General features: G+C 42.2%; 1 protein-coding gene across 10 annotated transcripts in view; it reads right to left on the bottom strand.

Moving 5' to 3' along the window:
• The window catches only part of MARK2 (microtubule affinity regulating kinase 2), a 382575-nt gene that overhangs the window by 114113 nt on the left and 245032 nt on the right, over positions 1-23430 (bottom strand). For all 10 annotated transcript variants that reach the window (XM_075837219.1, XM_075837216.1, XM_075837215.1 and 7 more), the window contains 4 exons: positions 16587-16686; positions 9943-10055; positions 6839-6971; positions 6560-6738 (listed from right to left, as the gene is read on the bottom strand). In XM_075837219.1, coding sequence (XP_075693334.1) covers positions 6560-6738; positions 6839-6971; positions 9943-10055; positions 16587-16686 — 525 coding nt within the window. The remainder of the gene's footprint in view (positions 1-6559; positions 6739-6838; positions 6972-9942; positions 10056-16586; positions 16687-23430) is intronic.

Raw genomic sequence — 23430 nt, 5'->3', positions numbered from 1 at the left:
AGGGGTTTGGTTCACACAGAAGAACATTTGTGAGACGCAGAACAACTGAAAAGATGCTGGAAGAGTGCCTGACGCCATCTGTCAAGCATGGTGGAGGTAATGTGATGGTCTGGGGTTGCTTTGGTGCTGGTAAAGTGGGAGATTTGTACAAGGTAAAAGGGATTTTGAATAAGGAAGGCTCTCACTCCATTTTGCAACGCCATGCCATACCCTGTGGACAGCGCTTGATTGGAGCCAATTTCATCCTACAACAGGACAATGACCCAAAGCACAACTCCAAATTATGCAAGAACTATTTAGGGAAGAAGCAGGCAGCTGGTATTCTTTCTGTAATGGAGTGGCCAGCGCAGTCACCAGATCTCAACCCCATAGAGCTGTTGTGGGAGGAGCTTGACCGTATGGTACGCAACAAGTGCCCATCAAGTCAATCCAACTTGTGGGAGGACCTTCTGGAAGCATGGGGTGAAATTTCTCCCGATTACCTCAGCAAATTATCAGCTAGAATGGCAAAGGTCGGCAATGCTGTAATTGCTGCAAATGGAGCATCCTTTGACGAAAGCAAAGTTTGAAGGAGAAAATTATTATTTCAAATAAAAATCATGATTTCTAACCTTGTCAATGTCTTGACTATATTTTCTAGTCATTTTGCAAATCATTTGATAAATATAAGTGTGAGTTTTCATGGAAAACACAATTGTCAGGGTGACCCCAAACTTTTGAACGGTAGTGTATAAATATATATATATATATATATTATATATACACACACATACTCACACACATATATACATACACATACACACACACACACACACACACACACACACACACACACACACACACACACACTAGTCCTTCTCAATGACTTAGAATATCAAAAAGTTTACTTATTTCAGTAATTCAATTCAAAAAGTGAAACTCATATCATATAGATTCATTACACACAGAGTGATCGATTTCCAGCATTTTTTCTTTTAATGTTGATGATTATGGTAACCGTTAACCCCTTCAGGACTGAGCCTGTTTTGGCCTTCAGGACGAAGCCGATTTTTAAAATCTGACATGTGTCACTTTATGTGGTAATAACTCCGGAATGCTTTTACCTATCCAAGCGATTCTGAGATTGTTTTCTCGTGACACATTGGACTTTATGGTACTGGCAAAATTTGCCCGATACATTCAGTATTTAATTGTGAAAAACACCAAAATTTAGCGAAAAATTGCAAAAATTAGCATTTTTCTAAATTTAAATGTATCTGCTTGTAAAACCGATAGTAATACCACACAAAATAGTTACTAGTTACCATCCCCCACATGTCTACTTTAGTTTGGCATAGTTTTTTGAACATTATTTTATTTTTCTAGGACGTTACAAGGCTTAGAACTTTAGCAGCGATTTCTCATATTTTCAAGAAAATGTCAAAAGGCGATTTTTACAAGGACAAGTTCAGATCTGAAGTGGCTTTGAGAGTCTTATATATTAGAAAGTCCCCATAAATCACCCCATTTTGAAAACTGCACCCCTCAAAGTATTCAAAACAGCATTCAGAAAGTGTATTAACCCTTTAGGCGTTTCACAGGAATTAAAGCAAAGTAGAGGTGAAAGTTACAAATTTCATTTTTTTTATACAAAATTTATTTGTAATACATTTTTTTCTATACCACAGAAGGTTTTTCCCCAAAAATGTAACTTATTATTTATTGCCCAGATTCTGCAGTTTTTAGAAATACCCCACATGTGGCCCTAGTTCGGTCATGGACTGAAACACAGGCCTCAGAAGCAAAGGAGCACCTAGTGGATTTTGGGGCCTTCTATTTTTAGCATATATTTTAGGTACCATGTCAGGTTTGAAGAGGTCTTGTGGGGCCAAAACAATAAAGACCCCCAAAAGTGACCTCATTTTGGAAACTACACCCCTCAGGGAATTTATCTAGGGGTATAGTTAGCATTTTGAACCCACAGTTTTTTTGCTAAATTTATTTGAATTAGTTTGTGAAGATGAAAATCTACTTTTTTCTGAAAAAACATAGAAATGTTTAATTTTTTCAAGGTATAAGAGAGAAAAAACACCCCAACATATGTAAAGCAATTTCTCCTGATTATAGCAATACCCCATATGTGGTAATAAACTGCTGTTTGGACTCACAGCAGGACTCAGAAGGAAAGGAGCACCATTTGGATTTTGAAATTCTGATTTAGCTGGAATGGTTTTCAGTGCCATGTCGCGTTTGAAATGCACTGGAGGGAACAAAATAGTGGAAACCCCCGGAAAGTGACCCCATTTTGGAAACTACACCCCTCAAGGAATTTTTCTAGGGGTAAAGTTAGCATTTTGACCCCACGGTTGTTTTGCTAAATTCATTGGAATTATTCTGTAAAGGTAAAAATCTACTTTTTTTCTGAAAAAAGGTAGCCATTTTTAATTTTTACAAGGAATAAAGGAGAAAAAGCACCCCAACATTTGCAAAACAATTTCTCCCGATTACGGAAATATGCCATATGTAGTAATAAACTGCTGTTTGGACCCACAGCAAGGCTTAGAAGGGAAGGAGCGCTATTTGGCTTTTGGAGCTCAAATTTAGCTGAAATGGTTTTTGGGTGCCATGTCGCATTTGCAAAGCCCCTGAGAGGCCAAAACAGGGGAAACCCCCCAAAAGTGGAAATTACACCACTAGTGGGCATTTAGACCCCACAAGTCTTTTGCAGGATTTATTAGAATTAGGCCGTGAAAATGAATATCATCATTTCTTCCACTAAAATGTTGCATTTTTTTCAATTTCACAAAGGATAAAGGGGGTAAAAGCACCCCAACATTTGTAAAGCAATTTCTCCCGAGTACGGCAATACCCCACGTGTGGTCATAAATGGTTTTTCATTAGAAAGTAATTAACCCTTTCTGGAGTGATCCATTTTTTTCTTTTCCTTCTTAGTTTTTTCCTCCCCGCGTTCCAAGAGCCACAACTTTTTTATTTTTCAGTCAATAGAGCGGTATGAGGGCTTATTTATTGAGGGACGAGCGGTCGTTTTTATTGGTGCAACTTTTTGGTACATACAACTTTTTGAGCACTTTTTATTACATTTTTAGGTAGAGCCAAGGTGACCAAAAAACAGCAATTTTGCCGTTCTAAATTCTTTATTTTTTACGTGAGACGCTCCATACATCACCCCCCACACTACGACATGCTATGTCATGGTGCGCGCAGGGGTTAATGCGCAGCGCATGGTGCGGAGTGAAAATTACAATTTTCCACTCATATGCCATTTTAGTGCACTATATGTTATGCCCAGTTTGTGCCACTGAAGACAAATACCTAAAAATATTAACCAGGTTCTCCCGGGTATGGCGATGCCATATCTGTGGACGTAAATTGGTGTTTAGGCACGCTGCAGGGCTCAAAAGGGAGGGACGCCATTTGGCTTTTGGGGCACAGAGTTTGCTTGGTAGTTGTTCTGTTTGGGGTTTTACTGGTGTTTCAATTTATAATGTGGGGGCATATGTAATCTGTGCGGGGTACATCAGGGTACATGTTATCTGTGCGGAGTACATCAGGGTACATGTTATCTGTGCGGGGTACATCAGGGTATAATAAGAGGGTATAATAATGCAGTAAATAAATAATAATCCGCAGATGTGTGGCCGGTGTCGCACTTATAAATGGTGCCCGATCTTATCTGCTTTTGGACACTCTGCACATTTTGCATCGCCATATTCTGAGAGCCAGAACTGTTTTATTTTTTCTCCACCGGAGCCGTGTGAGGGTTTATTCTTTGCGGGACAATCTGTAGTTTTCATTGGTACCATTTTGGGGTACCAGAAATTTTTTGGATCACGTTTTATTCCATTTTTTGGCAAGCAAGGTGACCAAAAACCATCAATTCTGACAATGTGTTTTATTTGTTTCTTTTATGGCCTTCACCCTGGGCTATAAATGACCATTATACTTTATTCTGCGGGTCGATACGATTACGGCGATACCAGATGTATATAATTTTTTTATGTTTTGCAGCGTTTGTGCAATAAAATCACTTATTTATAAAATAAATACATTTTTGTGTCACCATATTCTGAGAGCCATAACGTTTTTATTTTTCAGTCAAAAAAGCGGTGTAAGGGCTTGTTTTTTGCGGGACGGGATGTAGTTTGTATTGGTACCATTTTGGCGTACATGCGACTTTTTGATCACTTTTTATTGTATATTTTGGGAGGGTTGGTAACCAAAAAATTGTGATTCGGGCACTGTTTTTAGTTTATTTTTCTCGCGGTGTTCACCGTGCGGGAAAAATATTATTACAGTTTTATAGTTGGGGTCGTTACGAACGCGGTGATACCAAATATGTGTATTTTTTTTAACGTGTTCATTTTTTTCCTATAATAAAAGTCTTATTATAGGAAAAAAAGCATTCTTTGTTTATGTCACTTCTAACTTTGATTTTTACACTTTTTCAAAACATTTTTATTATCTTTTTTTAACTTTTTTTACTTGTCCCACTAGGGGACACTTAGACTGGCAGCTCTGATCGCTGCTGGAACACATTACACTACACACGTAGTGTAATGTGTTCTAACTGTCATTGTGACGTAACTGTCACACTGACAGGAAGCAGAGGAGGAACGGCCGGAGGCTGATCCTCCGAGGCTTCCGTACATGGCAACCCGGAGGTCATAGTCTGGCCTCTGGTTGCCATGATAAGGATCGCCAGCCCCCGCAAATACATGTGGGGGGCTGCCGATCCGCTGTAAACCTCTTCGATGTGGTGATCGCAATCGACCACCGCATCGAAGGGGTTAATTGCCGATTTCAGCGGCGACAGGCCGCTGATCGGCAACGGGGAGAGCAGGGCTGACACCCTGCACAGTTAACCGCCGCTGCGGTGTGGCGCCGCGCGGCGGTTAACTTTTAAAGCGCGGACGTAACTGTACGCCCAGGTGCGCGAAGTTACTGCTCACCTGGACGTACAGTTACGCCAAGGTGCGGGAAGGGGTTAATGAAAACCCAAAATAGAGTGTCACAGAAAATTTGAATATTATATAAGCCCAATTTAAAAAATGATTTTTAATACCGAAACGTAGGCCTACTGAAAAGTATGTCCAGTATATGCACTCAGTACCTGGTCGGGGCGCCTTTTGCATGAATTACTGAATCAATGCAGCGTGGCATAGAGGCGATCAGCCTGTAGCACTGCTGAGGTGTTATGGAAGCCCAGGTTGCTTTGATAGCGGCCTTCAGCTCGTCTGCATTGTTGGGTCTAGCGTCCCTCATCTTCCTCTTGATAATACCCTATAGATTCTCTATGGGGTTTAGGTCAGGCGAGTTTGCTGGCCAATCAAGCACAGTGATACTGTGGTTATTAAACCAGGTATTGGTCCTTTTGGCAGTGTGGGCAGGTGCCAAGTCCTGCTGGAAAATAATATCAGCATCTCCATAAAGCTTGTCAGCAGAGGGAAGCTTGAGGTGCTCGAAAATTTCCTGGTAGACGCTGTGTTGACTCTGGACTTGATATAACACAGTGGACCAACACTAGCAGATGACATGGCTCCCCAAACCATCACGGACTGTTTAAACATCACACTGGACCGCAAGCAACTTGGATTGATGCCTCTCCACTCTTCCTCCAGACTCTGGGACCTTGATTTCCAAATGAAATGCAAAATTTACTTTCATCTGAAAACAGGACTTTGGATCACTGAGCAGCAGTGTTGGTCTACTGTGTTATATCAAGTCCAGAGTCAACGCAGCCGTCTACCAGGAAATTTTACAGCACTTCATGCTAGTATAGTTCTAGGCTGGGGCTACACAATGATTTTGGCCACGGCACAGGTCCCATGGCCAAAAATCGCTTTGTCCAGTAAAATTGTGACTAAAATTAACTTTCATTACTTGCCATGTACGCTACGGAACATAGTGATCGTTGGCCGCGCGACTGTGTCATGTCCAAAGTCACCGTGTAGCCCCAGCCTAAAACTATACTATAAATCAATATATATGAGATACACAGATAGATGGATTAGAGACACACACACACAGATGGATCGACACACACACACATACACACACAGATGGATCGACACACACACACACACACACACACACACACGGATGGACAGATACACAGATGGATGGACAGATACATAGATGGATGGATAGATAGATACCTACACAGATGGATGGATAGATAGATATTTATTGGAGGGAGTATATTTATTGGTGTGCTGTGAGTATGGGAAAGCGCTGCAGACGGGGCTAGTATTGTGATCATTGTGACAGTTTGTCACAATGATCACATGTCCAGAGACCACGCTGATTGGTCTATGGGCAGAGCTCCATAATGTCTGCTGTCTGAAGACAGCTGTATCACGGAGCTAAATTTCGCCACAGAGCAGAAAAAAGTATAACTTTGCAGGACGTTCTAGATCGCCCTGCAGAGTTAATTGCGGACCGCCAGGACGATTATAGTATATGGGCGGTCCACAAGTGGTTAAGGTATATAAAGCAATTTGACATTTCCAAAGATACAGTATACAGTATAGCTTTCAGCAAAACACACAGCACTTCTTACTGTAGATGGAGTTGGGGTCGTCCTCTTCCTCTCCAATCCAGATAAAGGACTAGGCGGCACTCTAACTGTGTTGCTAGATTTGCGCCCACCTTCTCGCTCCTCATCAGGCCGCTTGTTTTCTGCATTGTTGCTCTGTGTTTTTTTGGAGTAGGAATTTGATGTAGGGATGGTTGGACCAACTTAAACAAGAAAAAAAAACGAAGATTAGAAAAAAAAAAAAAAAAGAACTAGAGTTCAACATTTTTTTACTTGCTATATTTTTCATAAACCGGCTCTCACCCTGGTCACTGAGTCTTCTTTGCTTGGTATTAGCAGAAACACTGCGGTGAACTTTGTGAGCAGGTGATGGTGCTGTACTGTTGGTGATGTCAGGAGGTGGTCTAGGCTTTAGGGTCAAATTGTCATTGTCCAACTGAGTAGAAATAAATAAGTCCAGTGTTCATAAAAAAACAACCTATATTAAATAGACTGTTACTGGATAAAAACTTGCAAATGGATAATAAAGCAAGCTAATATCCTACACTTGTAATTCCCCATTTGCTGCCTCACTAACTACTGAAAAAGAAACAATTGTTCAGCATATACACTGGGAAATGGTATATGCCAAACATAGCTATAGGTTTTTTTTGGAATACATTCGAGGGTAATGTTCCAGCATACCTTTTGTTCTGCTGTACTGAAAAGGGTAGTAGTCTACACTTTTCAGCTAGGAAGCATCTCGAAAAGAAAGATTTATGGTGTGATAGTTTTTTTTAGTTTTTTTTTTACATGGGCGCCATTTACTTAGAGTTAAAACTCAGCAGCGGCTCCTAGATTTGCTGCTGATATTTAAATCCCAAGCATTCCCTATTTGTTATAGAAATGCAGCAGATTTATACCCATAATCTCATCCATTGCAATGCAGTGGGTGAAAACCATAGCCAAATCTGCAACAAAATTCAACAGGGTAATATATACATGATGTATGAACGTAGCCTATAATGGCAAGCTATAGGGAATACCACTTATTGTATTTTACACATAGGGACATAGGAGGTACAGTATAGGCATACGGAATTCTATGGGTGACATATTGCAGATCCAAACAACACACATCTGTTAGGATTCATTCACATCTGCGTCGGGATTCTGTCAGGGGAACCCATGAAAAAGAATCCAAACTCAAACAAAAGGAAACCATAGGTTTCCGTTTGCATCACCATTGATTTCAATGGTGACAGATCAGGTGCAAATGGTTGTTTAAGGCTTTTGTCGTATTGACCAAATAAATAGCAGTCGACCACGGTATTCATTCAGTCAAAACAACGGAACCCTTAAACAACGGTGACCTACTGAAACCATTTACACCAGATTCGTCACCATTGAAATCAATGGTGATGCAAACAGAAACCTATGTTTCCGTTTGTTTCAGTTTGGTTTTCGTTCATGGGTTCCCCTGACGGAAAGTTCAGACAGAACCCATGAACGGAGCCCCAACAGAGATGTGAACGGAGCCCCGACACAGATGTGAACGAAGCCTAATACGGTGGCATGCATGATGCCTAAGGCTGCAAGTTCTTAAAAAGGCTCTGTCACCACACTATAAGTGCCCTATCTCCTACATAAGGAGATCGGCGCTATAATGTAGGTGACAGCAGTGCTTTTTATTTAAAAAAACGATCTATTTTTACCACTTTATTAGAGATTTTAGATTTATGCTAATGAGTTGCTTAATGCCCAAGTGGGCGTATTTTTACTTTAGACCAAGTGGGCGTTGTACAGGGGAGTGTATGACGCTGACCAAAGTAAAAACATGGCCACTTGGGCATTAAGCAACTCATTAGCATAAATCTAAAATCGCTAATAAAGTGGTGAAAACAGATCGTTTTTTTAAATAAAAAGAACTGCTGTCATCTACATTATAGAGCCGATCTCCTTATGTAGGAGATAGGGCACTTATAATGTGGTGACAGAGCCTCTTTCACTAGATTTTGCAACCCCTATCTGCTATTGCAGCAGATAGGCGCTGCAATGTAGATTACAGTAACGTTTTTATTTTTTAAAAACGAGCATTTTTGGCCAAGTTATGACCATTTTTGTAGTTATGCAAATGAGGCTTGCAAAAGTCCAAGTGGGTGTGTTTAAAAGTAAAAGTCCAAGTGGGCGTGTATTATGTGCGTACATCGGGGCGTTTTTAATACTTTTACTAGCTGGGCGCTCTGAAGAGAAGTAACATCCTCTTCTCTTCAGAACGCCCAGCTTCTGACAGTGCAGATCTGTGACGTCACTCACAGGTCCTGCATCGTGACGGCCACATCGGCACCAGAGGCTACAGTTGATTCTGCAGCAGCATCAGCGTTTGCAGGTAAGAATTGACTTACCTGCAAACGCTGATGCTGCTGCAGAATCAACTGTAGCCTCTGGTGCCGATGTGGCCGTCACGATGCAGGACCTGTGAGTGACGTCACAGATCTGCACTGTCAGAAGCTGGGCGTTCTGAAGAGAAGAGGATGTTACTTCTCTTCAGAGCGCCCAGCTAGTAAAAGTATTAAAAACGCCCCGATGTACGCACATAATACACGCCCACTTGGACTTTTACTTTTAAACACACCCACTTGGACTTTTGCAAGCCTCATTTGCATAACTACAAAAATGGTCATAACTTGGCCAAAAATGCTCGTTTTTTAAAAATAAAAACGTTACTGTAATCTACATTGCAGCGCCTGTCTGCTGCAATAGCAGATAGGGGTTGCAAAATCTGGTGACAGAGCCTCTTTAAACTAAAAATGAAAACCCTGTAATGAATGTTTTGTAATGTCTCAAGAAAAAAAGGTTAGTTTTCTGGACAGTTCATTGTAAAGAATAAAAAGTTCTCCAAGCCATCTAAACGTATAATATAATTTACATTAACAGTCTTCAAAGCTCATTCTTTAAACATTTCTGTCAAGGTGTCATGTTCACACGGCATACATTTGAGGAAGAAAAATACGAGGCTGAAAACCGCTTCTGAATCCAGGCTTTTTTTAAATATATGATTTTCAAAGCGTTTTTGAAGCATTTTTCCAGGTGTATTTCATAAGGGTTTTTCGAAGCATATTTTCGAAGTTTTAATGGAAAAGGAGCTTGTGCAACTCTTCAAAAAGTGACAAATCACTTTTTTACAAGGCATATTTTTTAAATTCAGCAACGTAAAAATAAGCCTAAAATGAACTACAAAGTGTATTTCCCATTGACATCGATGGAAAACTGTTCGCATGTGTAATTCCAGTGTTTTTGGAGTGTAATACAAGCGTTTCACTTACAAAATAGGCATAAAAATAAGTCATGTGAACATACCCTAATTGCGGAAAACGAAAAAAAAAAAACATAAAACAAAAAGTGAATGCGAAGATTGTATACTATACCTCAGAAGACTTGTACCCAAGTAGCAGATAAGTTGCCATAACCTCATTATATTTCTGGTTTATAATAGAATCCTGGATTTCCTCCCGTGTGTAACCCATAGTTATCATCAGCTCTATACATAAAAAAATAAAAATCCACCAGTATCAGAAGCGGTTGTATTTAAATAACCAAGTGCAAATCTTTTATTAGTTAGAAAAGAGAAATTAAAACATCTGACATTTATATAGCATTGGGTTTTTGGAGAAATGATCACGAGAAAGCCAAATATTTCTACTTTCATTTGTAACTACATATTCATCATCTTCACAGACTAGAATATCAGGGCAGATTTATTAATGCTGTGTAACTTTTAGATAGCGCAAACTTAGACCAGGCAGTCAGAAGTTGCACCCAATTTTATTACCGTGCTGCATGCTGTATGATACATTTGGTGAATGTAGCTAGATACTTTCTCCTCCTTTTACCAACTTTAAGTTGGCTTATTTTGCAAAAAAAAATAAAAATTGTGCCAAGTTTCCCTCTCATTTTAAGCCATGTATCTTTTCTGCTTAGGAAAAATGTTAAAGGTCCATATGATGTGAAAAAATACAACTGTTTATTTAAGTCAAAATGAAAACAAGAAATTGAAAAATCCCGGGAGAGAACGCCTACGCATTTCGAACTTTTCAGCTCCTAATCATAGCTATGATAGCTTTTTCACATCATATCGTGTGCTGGACCTCTAACTTTTTCCCTTGGATTTCTACCTACTCCCGACGTAGCTCTCTTGCCCATGCACCGAATAATCATGGAATGTGGCGTCTTTACTTCGAATGAGTGGAGAGCGGACCAATTTTCATGTATATCTTTTCTGCAAAAGAAAGAAAGGTAAGATCCAGCGATGTATAGTAAATGTGGGGAAACTCGGTTTCCACTTTGAGCGTGAACAATAAATAGCGGACACAGGAAAAATTGCAAGGTGGTTGGGATCGCAAATGAAAAGAAGCCTACGCGTTTCGAGCACGATCTGTGCTCTTATTCATGGCTAATTATATCTTTTCTGCTAAGCCTCATCCCTTTTTCTGAACTTTTTTTTCTAACTGCCTAAAGAGGCGCAAACACCTGCTTGAAAAATGCACCAAATTGTGACGCATTTTGACACTTTCTAGGCACAGACACATTCGTAAATCTGCTCTAATGTGTTTTACAGAGCTGCAGGCTATATACAGTGATATACCAGAATAGGCTTGTGGAATAACAGGGCCAGAACTGTCAAAAACACCAGTACCATCCATATCCAGCATTTTGTCAATACTGAAAGTAAGTAAACTAGAGAAGATTCTGGGCCGGTTAGTGCAGCGTAGGCAGAGAGCCTGACCTGAATTACTATAATTGGTAGGAAACCCATGCAGACATGGGTAGAACATACAAACTCCATTCAGAAGTTGCCCTTATTTGGATTCCAACCCAGGACCCCAGTGTTGCAAGGTAACAGAACTAACCACTGAGCCACCATGCTCGGTTATAGGCACTAAAAATAACACAGATATTACGTAATGAGAAAAGGGGACTATAAGGCAGCTGGAAGCAATTGAAGAAAAAGATTGTGAAGAATTTATGCTCTCTCATAGGATGGAGAATGGATGTGGCTTGACAGCTATTTCCCTTCTTTGCTAACAGCACAGTAACAATTCAGCTTTAAAGAGGCTCTGTCACCAGATTATTAAATCCCTATCTCTTATTGAATGTGATCGGCGCTGCAATGTAGATAACAGCAAAGTTTTTTTCATTTTTGCCCAAGTTATGAGCAATTTTATATTTATGCAAATGAGCTTTTCAATGGACAACTGGGCGTGTTTTCTCGTTTTACCAACTGGACGTGTATTGTGCTTTTACCAACTGGGCGTGTTTACTCGTTTTACCAACTGGACGTGTATTGTGTTTTTACCAACTGGGCGTTGTGAATAGAAGTGTATGACGCTGACGAATCAGCGTCACACACTTCTCATCGTTCCCACCCAGCTTCTTTCACTGCAGACACACAGCGTGACGTCACCCACAGATCCTTCAACCTTGGCGTCGGACAAAGAAGATACATGGGCTCCAGCCGTCCGAAGGGGTAATATGCTCGTCTCTAGGGAGTTTACTATGCTTACCTGCACACGGTGATGCTGCTGCAGATTCAACTGTACCCTCTGACGCCTGGAGCCGATGTGTCTTCTCTCTTCCGACGCCAAGGTTGAAGGACCTGTGGGTGACATCATCATTCCCAGCCAGCTTCTTTCACTGCAGACACACAGCGTGACGTCACCCACAGGTCCTTCAACCTTGGCGTCGGAAGAGAGAAGACACATCAGCTCCAGGCGTCAGAGGGTACAGTTGAATCTGCAGCAGCAACACCGTGTCAGGTAAGCATAGTAAACTCCCTATATACGAGCATATTACCTTCTCGGACGGCTGGAGCCCATGTATCTTCTCTGTCCGACTGACCTGTGGGTGACGTCACGCCATGTGTCTGCAGTGAAAGAAGCTTGTTGGGAACGATGAGAAGTGTATGATGCTGATTTGTCAGCGTCATACACTTCTATTCACAATGCCCAGTTGGTAAAAACACAATACACGCCCAGTTGGTAAAAACACAATACACGCCCAGTTGGTAAAACGAGAAAACACGCCCAGTTGTCCATTGAAGAGCTCATTTGCATAAATATAAAATTGCTCATAACTTGGGCAAAAATGACAGTTTTAAAAAAAACAAAAAACTTTGCTGTTATCTACATTGCAGCGCCGATCACATTCAATAGGAGATAAGGATTTGATAATCTGGTGACAGAGCCTCTTTAAACTGCACAGCCCAGTAATCTGTGACAGTAAGGCTAAGTAAACACAGCTTATCCACATCTTTTCAATGGTGTGGTCTGTATCAACTAGTCTGCATCAGATTTTTCAGACCATCATAATGTGAAATTGCCTAATTCATAATGTATCATAATGCAAATTTGGGAAGGAGCAAAGAGGCTTGGCAGCTTCTTCCTCTTACTGCCCTATTTAGTCATATATGCACCCTTAAAAGTTTAATTTGGCATAACTGTGTCACTCCGGAGGTCCTCGCCATGAGAAGAGACCAACTGAGCAACGCAGTAATAAGGAGTTAGGAAATAATCCAACTGCCAACCACTGCCATTTGGAGTATTTCCTATGCTAAATACCAAATGAATGACATGACAGTGCTGTTCCGTGATCATGGTCAGTACAGGTTTCAGCTGCAAATGAGAAGAGGATGCGGTGGATCACCAGAATATGGCCATTCAGGTAAGTGAAGCTTTGCAAGCATGTAAAGCTCTACATGTATTCAGTTTAAAAGAAAAAATCGTTTAAGCGCACCTATTGTTACCCGGGAAAAACCTAAAACAAACAAAACACATTTACAATCATTCCTTAGGCAGCTGGAAAACTGCAGCCAGAAATAATGTGGAAGATTTATCGATACTGGCACACCAAGAACAACATGTGCTTCTAGGGGTAAAAATGGTTTGTGATACAGAGCCTTAAAAGAAACTATGTGGGGCCCAATAAGATTCCATAATTTAGGCCGAAATGTACACACTCGTGTGCATGAGGCCTAACCGTCACTTTGGGCTAGTTTAATTGGTTACAATTTCAATAGCGCCTATCCATTCTGCTGCGTCTGAACTAAAGTTACACTTTGGTGAAGTGTCACAAGATTGTACTGTAAACACCACGTATAACTTACACAAAGCCTTTTAACACCCCCTTCCCCATATTAAAAAATGCCTTAAAGGGCTCTCAATTCAAACTTTTAATTTTCATCCTTCTGGCGGCAAAGCAGACCATAGCTCAAGCGTGGAAATCCCGCACTCTACCGTTCATCTCTGTCAAATCGAGATTAGATAACTTTATGGTTAACAAGTCTCTCTCTAGCATCCTAAATGATCTGACCACGCAGTTTGAAAAAATATGTACTCCTTGGCTTTCCTATGCCCATTCATCGATGACTATCTTCCACGATCCACCTCTGATCTAGGGGTTCCCTAGATTTGTTGCTGGCGGATTGTCGTTCGGGTTGTATCTCTTGTCCTCTCTCCGCTCTCTTTTTTCCACTTCTTTTCTTCTCCTCTTCTCTTTCATATATCTAGGGTGAGACATTTTCTTCCCTCCACTTTCTACCACCTTACTCCTCTGACTTTCAGTAGTATTACAACCAGGTTCTGTGGTTGTATATTCTATGTTATGCAATATATATTTTACACAAGTTATACTTACAGGCCTCAATAGACCCATCATGTACGCTTACATGGTTTTGTATGTATTATGACTGCTGCCCATTTGGGCGATGTTCTCAAGATCTGTTTATTTGTATGCTAAGAAAACACTAGTTGGTTTTACCCATTCTATTCCTGTAAAAACAATAAAATTGTTTGGAAAAGAAAAAATGCCTTGAAGGGGTTGTCCAGTCCCTAAAAAGTGATGGCCAATTCTCAGGATAGGCAATCAATAGTGGATGGGTCAGGGTCCGACTCCCGGGAACTCCGCCGATCAGAAGTTTTGAAGAGGGTGCATAACTCGTATGAGCGCGGCTTCCCCTTCTTTTCTACTTGCTCACTGTGAAGTCGACACAGATGTAGCTGCAATCCACAGGTAGTGCAGCCTTCTTCTCCCATTGAAGTGAACAGGGGAGGGGGGTGCTTCACAGGTATTGTAGGCCATTAATATTTAGGGACTGGACAACCCCTTTCATTTCTTTGGTCAACATTAAAGCTACAATATACAATAATCTATATGTTCCAATTGGTTTATACAATGAATACATTGGCCCACAATTATTATTAATAATGGCGTATTTTCCGTCAGTTTAACTGGAGAGGGTAGTTGACAAGAATTGTGCCAAATTTATGAAATATGGCGCAGTTCGAAATCTCTGGTATCACTTTTTCCCTTACTCCACTTGATAAATGTTGAATAAATTAACGAGGATCTCTCACTAGTTTACTAATGGGCTATTTTCTAAATAAATATGTAATATGCCTTTATTAGACAAATGGTTGTTTAACACCAGCGATTCTCCTCAGGTGGAGCTACCTCACAGCCTTTGACGCTGTCCTATTAGCATGAAGCTGCTTCACAGTGTGAGAGACTGAGGCTGGAGGGAAGAAGGATCAATTCAAACAGCCATATCTCCGGCTGTGGCCCACCTAATACAGTTGCCACTTCTGGTGGCATGTGAAGGAGGAGATTCTAATCTTTCACATGCCACTTCTGGTGGCATGTGAAAGAGGAGATTCTAATCTTTCACATCGCATCAGGATCGCAGTTCTAGCTTTGAAACAACCGAAAATATTACCAATTGAATACACAGTCGGGATTGGAAGCTGTATATTATATGATCAGGCGGTGTTGTAGGGCAGGAAAGGGGGAGAAGCTGTATTCTGATTGGACAGCGTCATACAGAAAACATTACACCGCCCAGAGTGAAAAGAAAGTCACCTCCTATATGGCAAGTATAGCCAAAATAGAACATTTAGAAAAATGCTCATAACTTTGCAAATAAATGTTTTTGAAAACAAATCACACTGTAGTCATCAGCAGAAAAGCGCCTATTAGATTAGTTAGGAGATAGAGAATTACTAAACTGGTGACGGATCCTCTAAGTCTCCTAAGAGTCCATGCCCACTTCTCTCATCTGCTTTAAATTTCGCAAAGAAGAAATGTTGTTTGCGCAATTGTGTTGCATTTTCAGATGAGTTTCTAAGAAATAGCGCAACTTCCGTAAAAAAAACAACTGTCATAAACAAACATGTTAGTAAATGTGGGCCATTATGTTGATTTATAGGAGCTATTTTGAGGTGCGTTAATTTCCGGTCAGATTATAGTACGGCTTTAAAAAATTTGCACTAAAAAATTAAATTAAAGCATACCTAACTTTTCAAAATAAGCAGTTATATGTGTGTACATGAGGAATAACACTATTTCTGGCCATTATGGGAATTGTATTCTGCATTTTTTTTTTTACATTTTCTCCTCTGCAGGCTCTCTTTCTAATTCTCAGTTGTCTCCGAGCTAGTGGGCAAAGCCTGATTGCGATCATGTCCTTTATACACCGCACACAGATAGAGAAGAGGAGAATCCAGCTCTCCTATCTCTAACACACAGACAAGCTGCAGCAACATAAAAGACATTATACAGCAATAAAGAAAAGTGTAGCTAAGAATCCAGCACTTTGTTGAGCTATAACTCCTACCAGCAGCTGCTGTGTGTGCCTGTGTCTCTCACGCTACTCCCTCCTCCTACCCACCCTCTCCATAGACTTGTATGGGGAGGCTGTGAAGAGACACCCTCCCCCTCGGCACACACTTTATGTCTGTCTGCTCTGCGACTAGAGACAGGTTTTGCTTGACAACAGGGGTGGACAGCAGATTACAGGAAGGGAGACAGCTAGTGGCAGTAACTTTACACAGAATTTGAATGGATAAAACTACTACATTTAACAGCAATTAAATTACAAAGTTAATATTTTAAGTATACTATTAAATTAGCATAAGTTGTTTGAAAGGTTAGTGCCAAATAGCATTAATGCCATTACACAGATTTATCATCAAATGACTAGTAAAGTCATCCTTACAGTATAAAGATGAAATGAACAGACCTGTCCTTTTAGGATCCTTGTAATCCGGAACTGGTTCAATATATGGCTTCAGCTCATCATCCTCGTAGCCTACATTCATCCAACGATCCCTCATAATTTGCTAGGTACAAACAAAAGCGCAACATTTTAGGACAATTGAGAAGTCCAATGAACTCATCAGCAGGAACATTTAAGAATGTGAAGAGGAACAGTCTAGGAAATTCACTGCAAACAAATCATGAGGAGCTTATATGAATGAGATTTTTAAACTCCAGCAATCAAATAGGATTTTACACTATCAAGTTTGTCTCTGGATGATTCCTCAGCTGTAACAAAGAGTGCTTTTACATGGCCAGCAACAAGCGCCTACAGCACGTCGATCGTTTTAATAAATTTAAATAAAGCAATGGTCCGGATGTACGGGGATGAACGATCGTATTACATTTGCCTCTTGTTGGGAGCACATCCCCTGTTCAGACGGGGAGATTCGCTGCTGACAAGCGACCACTTTCTTGGGTGGATAAAAGATGCAATTAGTCAACAAATGAGCTTCGCTTGTTGTTAGCTGATGGCTGCCTAGTTTACACAAGCATTGGTACAAAAGTTTGCACGATCATTGGCACGTGTAAGGGTCTGTTCACATCAGCGTTGTAAACAGTAGACTGCTATTGTTTCCGCCAAAAAAACAAACCTTAAAGGAACAGTGTCATGGCAAATAATTTTTTAATATGTTAAAGATGTTAGTGCTGTAATAAAAACGTTTATATTCATTTGTGTGTTTGTGTTTTACTGTTTCTTATTTTTACACTTTTTCTTCCCTATGGGGGCTGCCATTTTTTGTTCCATTTCTGTGTGTGTCGATTAACGACACACACAGACATGGAGTACGGCAGCCACAGTCCCATAGGGACTGTGAACGGCTCCCGTCCCATTCACGTCCGTGTACGGCGTCTGTGTGGGAACTGCGCATGCGCCGCTCCCACACAGTCCTATTCGAAATTGGCGCCGTCCGGCGCCATTTTCCTGTGGACCGGAAGTCGCGGCCGGACTGTAATATTACTACTTCCGGTCGCGGCTTCCGGACTTGTGCACATGGAACAGCGGCAGCAAAGGGAGCGGACGGGCCGGAGGGAGCCGCGGCGGCAGGAGCAGGTAAGCGATTTCAATGTATGTTAGTGTTTGTGTGTGTTTACTACTGTATGTAAACCTACTACACTGTGGGTTACCTCAAAAAATGGCGACACACAGTGTAGGAGGTTAAACCTTTCAAACCCCTCGTTTATCCCGGCACTAGCCAGGATAAAGGAGGGGGGGATGCTGAGAGCTCACTAGAGCGAGAGCTTTTAACCCAATGTTGCAATGCTGCAATTTTGGGAACTAGCTCCATCTAGTGACCAAAAATGGGTAGTATTATAAATTTGAAAAAATTTATAATATTTCCTGACTCGCGAAAAAAATAAAAAAAATTTGAACAATGTTTAATCACCCACACACTAAATGTTTAAATTTAAAAAAAAAAACATGTTTTTGGGGCGACACCATGCCTTTAAGCCTTACGGAACGGAGACAAACAAGAGTCACTGGCAACTGAAGCATGACCATTGAAATCAATGGTAACGCTAACGGAAAGCTATGGTTTCCGTTCGCCTTTCCCTTGATGTGTTCCTCCAACGGAAAGGTCTGACGAAACCAAACGCTGATGTGAAAAAACACTCTAAGAAAAATAAAGACTCCAGAGCAGTGGTTCCCAACCAGGGTGCCGCAAGAACCGTCCAGGGGTGCCGCGACACCCCGCTCATCCAATGCAAGCTCCGCCCCCGACGCTTACACCAACTTTGTAGCAAACATGACGCGTGCATGTCTGCTAAAGTACCACCCACCACTAGAAGAGCCTGACGGAGGTAGAGGAGACATTAACGCTGGGCAGGGTAAGTATTTCTTATATAGTTTGTTAGAAATTGTGTGAGAACTGGAGCCATCCCCTTCCCCATGCTGGAAGCTGTAGTCCTCTCCTCTTATACCTCTTCAGTGAGGCATAAGAGGAGAGGACGGATATCACATAACAGTCTAGACATGCTGGGAGTTGTAGTTCTCTCCTCATATACCTCTTCCCTGTAATATCCTCTGATATCCCTTAACAGCCCGGACGTGCTGGGAGTTGTAGTTCTCTCCTCTTATACCTCCTTATTTATTCCTTCCCCAGGAGTAAACACATTTTCGGTCTGTGATGGTAACTTGACTAAAGGGGCTGATGGTCATTTTACAGGAGGGGGGGGGGCTAATTGTCATTTTACTGGGGGGGTACTGATAATCACTTTATTTTTTTGGGGGGACTGAGGCTGACGGTCACTTCACTGGGGGGCTAATGGTCATTTTACTGTGAGTGGGGGGCTAATGGTCATTACGGTGAGTGGGGACTGATGGTCATTTTACTGTGAGTGGGGGGCTGATGGTCATTTTACTGTGAGTGGGGCCTGATGGTCATTACTGTGAGTGGCGGGCTGATGGTCACTTTACTGTGAGTGGGGCCTGATGGTCATTACTATGAGTGGGGCCTGATGGTCATTACTATGAGTGGGGGGCTGATGGTAATTTTACTGTGAGTGGGGGGCTGATGGTCATTTGACTGTGAGTGGGGGCCTGATGGTCTTCAAGTGGTTTCTGCCTCTGACCTCCCATTGAAATTACTTGGTGGCAGAAAATACCTGTGGCGCTCGTTTGGTGCTTTTTTGCCTGCGGTTTTTGCATTAGCTTCAACGGCTTTAAAGAGGCTCTGTCACCAGATTTTGCAACCCCTACCTGCTATTGCAGCAGATCGGCGCTGCAATGTAGATTACAGTAACGTTTTCATTTTTAAAAAACGAGCATTTTTGGCCAAGTTATGACCATTTTTGTATTTATGCAAATGAGGCTTGCAAAAGTACAACTGGGCGTGTTGAAAAGTAAAAGTACAACTGGGCGTGTATTATGTGCGTACATCGGGGCGTTTTTACTTCTTTTACTAGCTGGGCGTTCTGACGAGAAGTATCATCCACTTCTCTTCAGAAAGCCCAGCTTCTGGCAGATCACGCTGTGACGTCACTTCCCCAGGTCCTGCATCGTGTCAGACGAGCGAGGACACATCGGCACCAGAGGCTACAGTTGATTCTGCAGCAGCATCAGCGTTTGCAGGTAAGTAGCTACATCGACTTACCTGCAAACGCCGATGCTGCTGCAGAATCATCTGTAGCCTCTGGTGCTGATGTGTCCTCGCTCGTCCGAAACGATGCAGGACCTGGGGAAGTGACGTCACAGCGTGATCTCTCGAGAACACGGCTGTGTCTGCACTGCCAGAAGCTGGGCGTTCTGAAGAGAAGTGGATGATACTTCTCGTCAGAACGCCCAGCTAGTAAAAGTAGTAAAAACGCCCCGATGTACACACATAATACACGCCCAGTTGTACTTTTGCAAGCCTCATTTGCATAAATACAAAAATGGTCATAACTTGGCCAAAAATGCTTGTTTTTTAAAAATAAAAACGTCACTGTAATCTACATTGCAGCGCCGATCTGCTGCAATAGCAGATAGGGGTTGCAAAATCTGGTGACAGAGCCTCTTTAAGGCAGGATTTGCTGAAGAAAAGAAAGTCCATAAATATCAGGAGACAGGTAGCAGCTGATAGCAAACTGCAAGATGACAATGTGCTACAGGACAAGGCTTCTAGCCAAATACCTGTGTATCCTAATGCATCCAAATTTGGGAAGTGGGGGAATCTCCAATGCTTCCATTGCCTACAATTTGGGCATATAAAGAGATTCTGTCCACGAACAGTTCACAAGAATCATGTGAGCTTAGATAATAATGGTTTCACAATGAAATCTAATTATGTTAGGTGGGCAGGTACTCCAACACAGACACAGAGAGCACATGTGAGCACACAGGCTACAGATAAAGTTGGGCTGGTACAAGACACTGGTACAACAGATGCCCATATTGGGATACTGGTACAGTAAGGCGGGATTCACACGACCGGGTCGTTCCCGAGTCCGAGTGTCGGCCGGTAAAATCGGCCATTTTGCCCGGCCGGTTTGCATTAAGTTTTGCATCCGTGCCGGGCCGGGCAGATCCGGACAGTGACATCAGCGGCAACTCCTGAAGGGGAATCCCCATGTGTTCGGGGATTCCGCTTCAGGAGTTTCCCCTGATGTCACTGCCCAGATATGGACAGAGACATCAAGCGCTCTGTCCAGGAGCGGAATCCCCGAAAACACGGGGATTCCGCTCCTTCAAGGAGCTAAAGTGTGGCTAGCACATAGCAGAGCGGGGAGATACCTCCCCGCTCTGCTATAGTGGCGTCGCTACAGTAGTAGCAGCCGCAGCAGCAGCTGCTAGCGGCGCCATCGAAGGTGTCACCGGGCCAGGGTGCTTTTCAAGCAGGGGAAGGGAGCCAGCGCAGCGCTCCCTTCCACCTGCTGTACACCCCGGCCCTGCAACACAGTGTACAGCGATGCCATTCGTCAGAATGGCATCAACTCCTCCTCCTCACATGCACTCTGCGCTGTGAGGAGGAGGAGATAGAGCGCAAGCTCCGGAAAACCCGGCCATCACTCGGGACACATCCCGGTGATGGCCGTGTATTACCCGGCCCCATAGACTTCTATGGGAGCCGGGCGGCCGGGTACCCGGGCGAACATAGAGCATGTCCTATTTTTTGACGGCCGGTTTTTCCGGCCGTCAAAAAATCGGTCGTTTGAATAGCCCCATTAGGGGTCTATTAATCCTAATGCAGCTGGGTGCCGCCGATTTATGAACGGCCAGCACCCGGCCGGGAAACCCTGCCGTGTGAATGAGGCCTAAGACTTGTGGGTGGGGGATCCCTAAACATCTGGCCCTAATATGTAATCTTCAGGGATATCCCATATAACATTGGCCACAATTTATTATTTATGTAAACCTAAATAACACTGAGTTTGTGGTGATAAGACATAATCAACAAAAACGGGAGGGGGGGGGGTGGTTTACTGTTACAGAACCTCTTTGTTGTATTGTTTTTCTTAGCATAAATAATGTAAATGTATTACAGTCCTGTTGTTTGCCTAGTGGATGGGGGTTGTCTACACAAGAGATATCTACAGTTGCCTTGGCTTTAATGTCGTTTTTACTGTAGAAGCCATTCTATTCACAGGTGTGCCCCTCAGGGGGTAAGGCCATGCAGCTTTCACAGACATTGTGACTCTTGATTTCCCAGATACAACAGCAGTGGCAATGCGCATATAAACTTTGTGAGTTAAAGGAACAGTGTCGCGAAAATAATTTGTTTTACATCAGTTTGATTTTAGTGTTTTATTAAAAAATTTATATTTATTTGTGTGTTACTTTTTTTTATTTTTGAACTTTTTCTTCCCTATGGGGGCTGCCATTTTTTTTTCCATTTCTGTATATGTCGATTAACGAATACGGAATACATGGAATACGGCAGCTACAGTCCCATAGTGAATGCGAACGGGGCCCGTTCCATCCACTATGCTGTACGCCGTCTGTGTGGGAACGGCGCATGCGCCGCTCCCACACAGTCCAAGTTGAACTGTGCGCCGTCCGGTGCCATTTTCCTGTAGACCGGAAGTCGCGGCCGGACAGTAAGATTACTACTTCCGGTCGCGGCTTCCGGACCTGTGCACTTGGAGCGGCGGTAGCAGACGGACCGGCGGCGACTGGAGCAGGTAAGTTATTTCTGTGTATGTAAGTGTTTTACTGTGTGTTTACTAGTGTATGTAAACCTACTACACTGTGTGTTAGCTCAAAAAATGGCGACCCACAGTGTAGGAGGTTTGACCGTTCAATCCCCTAGTTTCTCCCGGCACTAGCCAGGATAAAGGAGGGGGGGATTCTGAGAGCTCACTAGAGCGAGTGAGTTTTCTCAAATTTTGCAGCATAAAGCAATGTGGTTGCTTTACCACATGCAATGCTGCAATTTTGGGAATTGCTCCATCTAGTGACCAGCACTGGGAAATATTATAAATTAGAATCTAATTTATAATATTTCCTGACTCGTGAAAAAAATTAGAACAATGTTTAATCACCTATACACTAATTGTTTAACAAAAAAAATATATAAATTTTTTTCTAGCGTTACATTCCCTTTAAAGAAGGAACTACTGGCCTAACTAGTTTATGCACATTCATTGTAGTACAATTTTGTTATACTGGCAAACATAGCATGAAAACCCTTACTTTACACACACATTTGGTGTTTTTTGTGAAAGGTATGCTCATGAATACCAATCTTTGACTTGTTAAAATGCAAAGTATTTTTATTATTTTGTTTGTCTCTTGGCATCTAATGGCAATAGTGGTGTTGATGGTTCTCAAACTATTGTAGTGCACAGAACTCCAAGCACTATAAGTTCTTGTAGAATTGGGCTGTTCAGTTCATGCTGGGAGTGCTAAAATGTTAATAACACCCTCAGATCATTGAAGAATGGTAAGGCAGATGCATAATGTACCTAAAAGACAAGAGTATGATGCAGAACACACCTAGCAGCAGAACTGCATGTGATACAGGCTGTGGTCTTGAAGATGGTGGTGTTGGGTCTTGATACGCGTTTTCCAAGGTCTATTGCTTATTCTCCTGTGTCTCTTACTAAGGTAAACCCTGTACGTAGGAGGTTGGTCAGGCCGACAATTGCCGACCGATTGTGTAACCGGTCCAAAGAAATGTAGCGGATAGCTTCCACTAGGACCCATGGAGGCGTGTGGGGCGATTTGGGCGCAAGCCTACAAAGTCTGCGGCGCAGCCAATAGGCCGTGGAGCATAGCTCTCGCTATTGGGTATTCTGTGAGGGAGTGGATAGCCCCACTGTGAATCACAGAGGCGCATTCAAGGAAC

Source organism: Rhinoderma darwinii, chromosome 9 (genome assembly GCF_050947455.1).
Source record: "Rhinoderma darwinii isolate aRhiDar2 chromosome 9, aRhiDar2.hap1, whole genome shotgun sequence".
NCBI classification, from domain to species: domain Eukaryota; kingdom Metazoa; phylum Chordata; class Amphibia; order Anura; family Rhinodermatidae; genus Rhinoderma; species Rhinoderma darwinii.
This window is presented reverse-complemented; position numbering and strand designations above follow the sequence as displayed.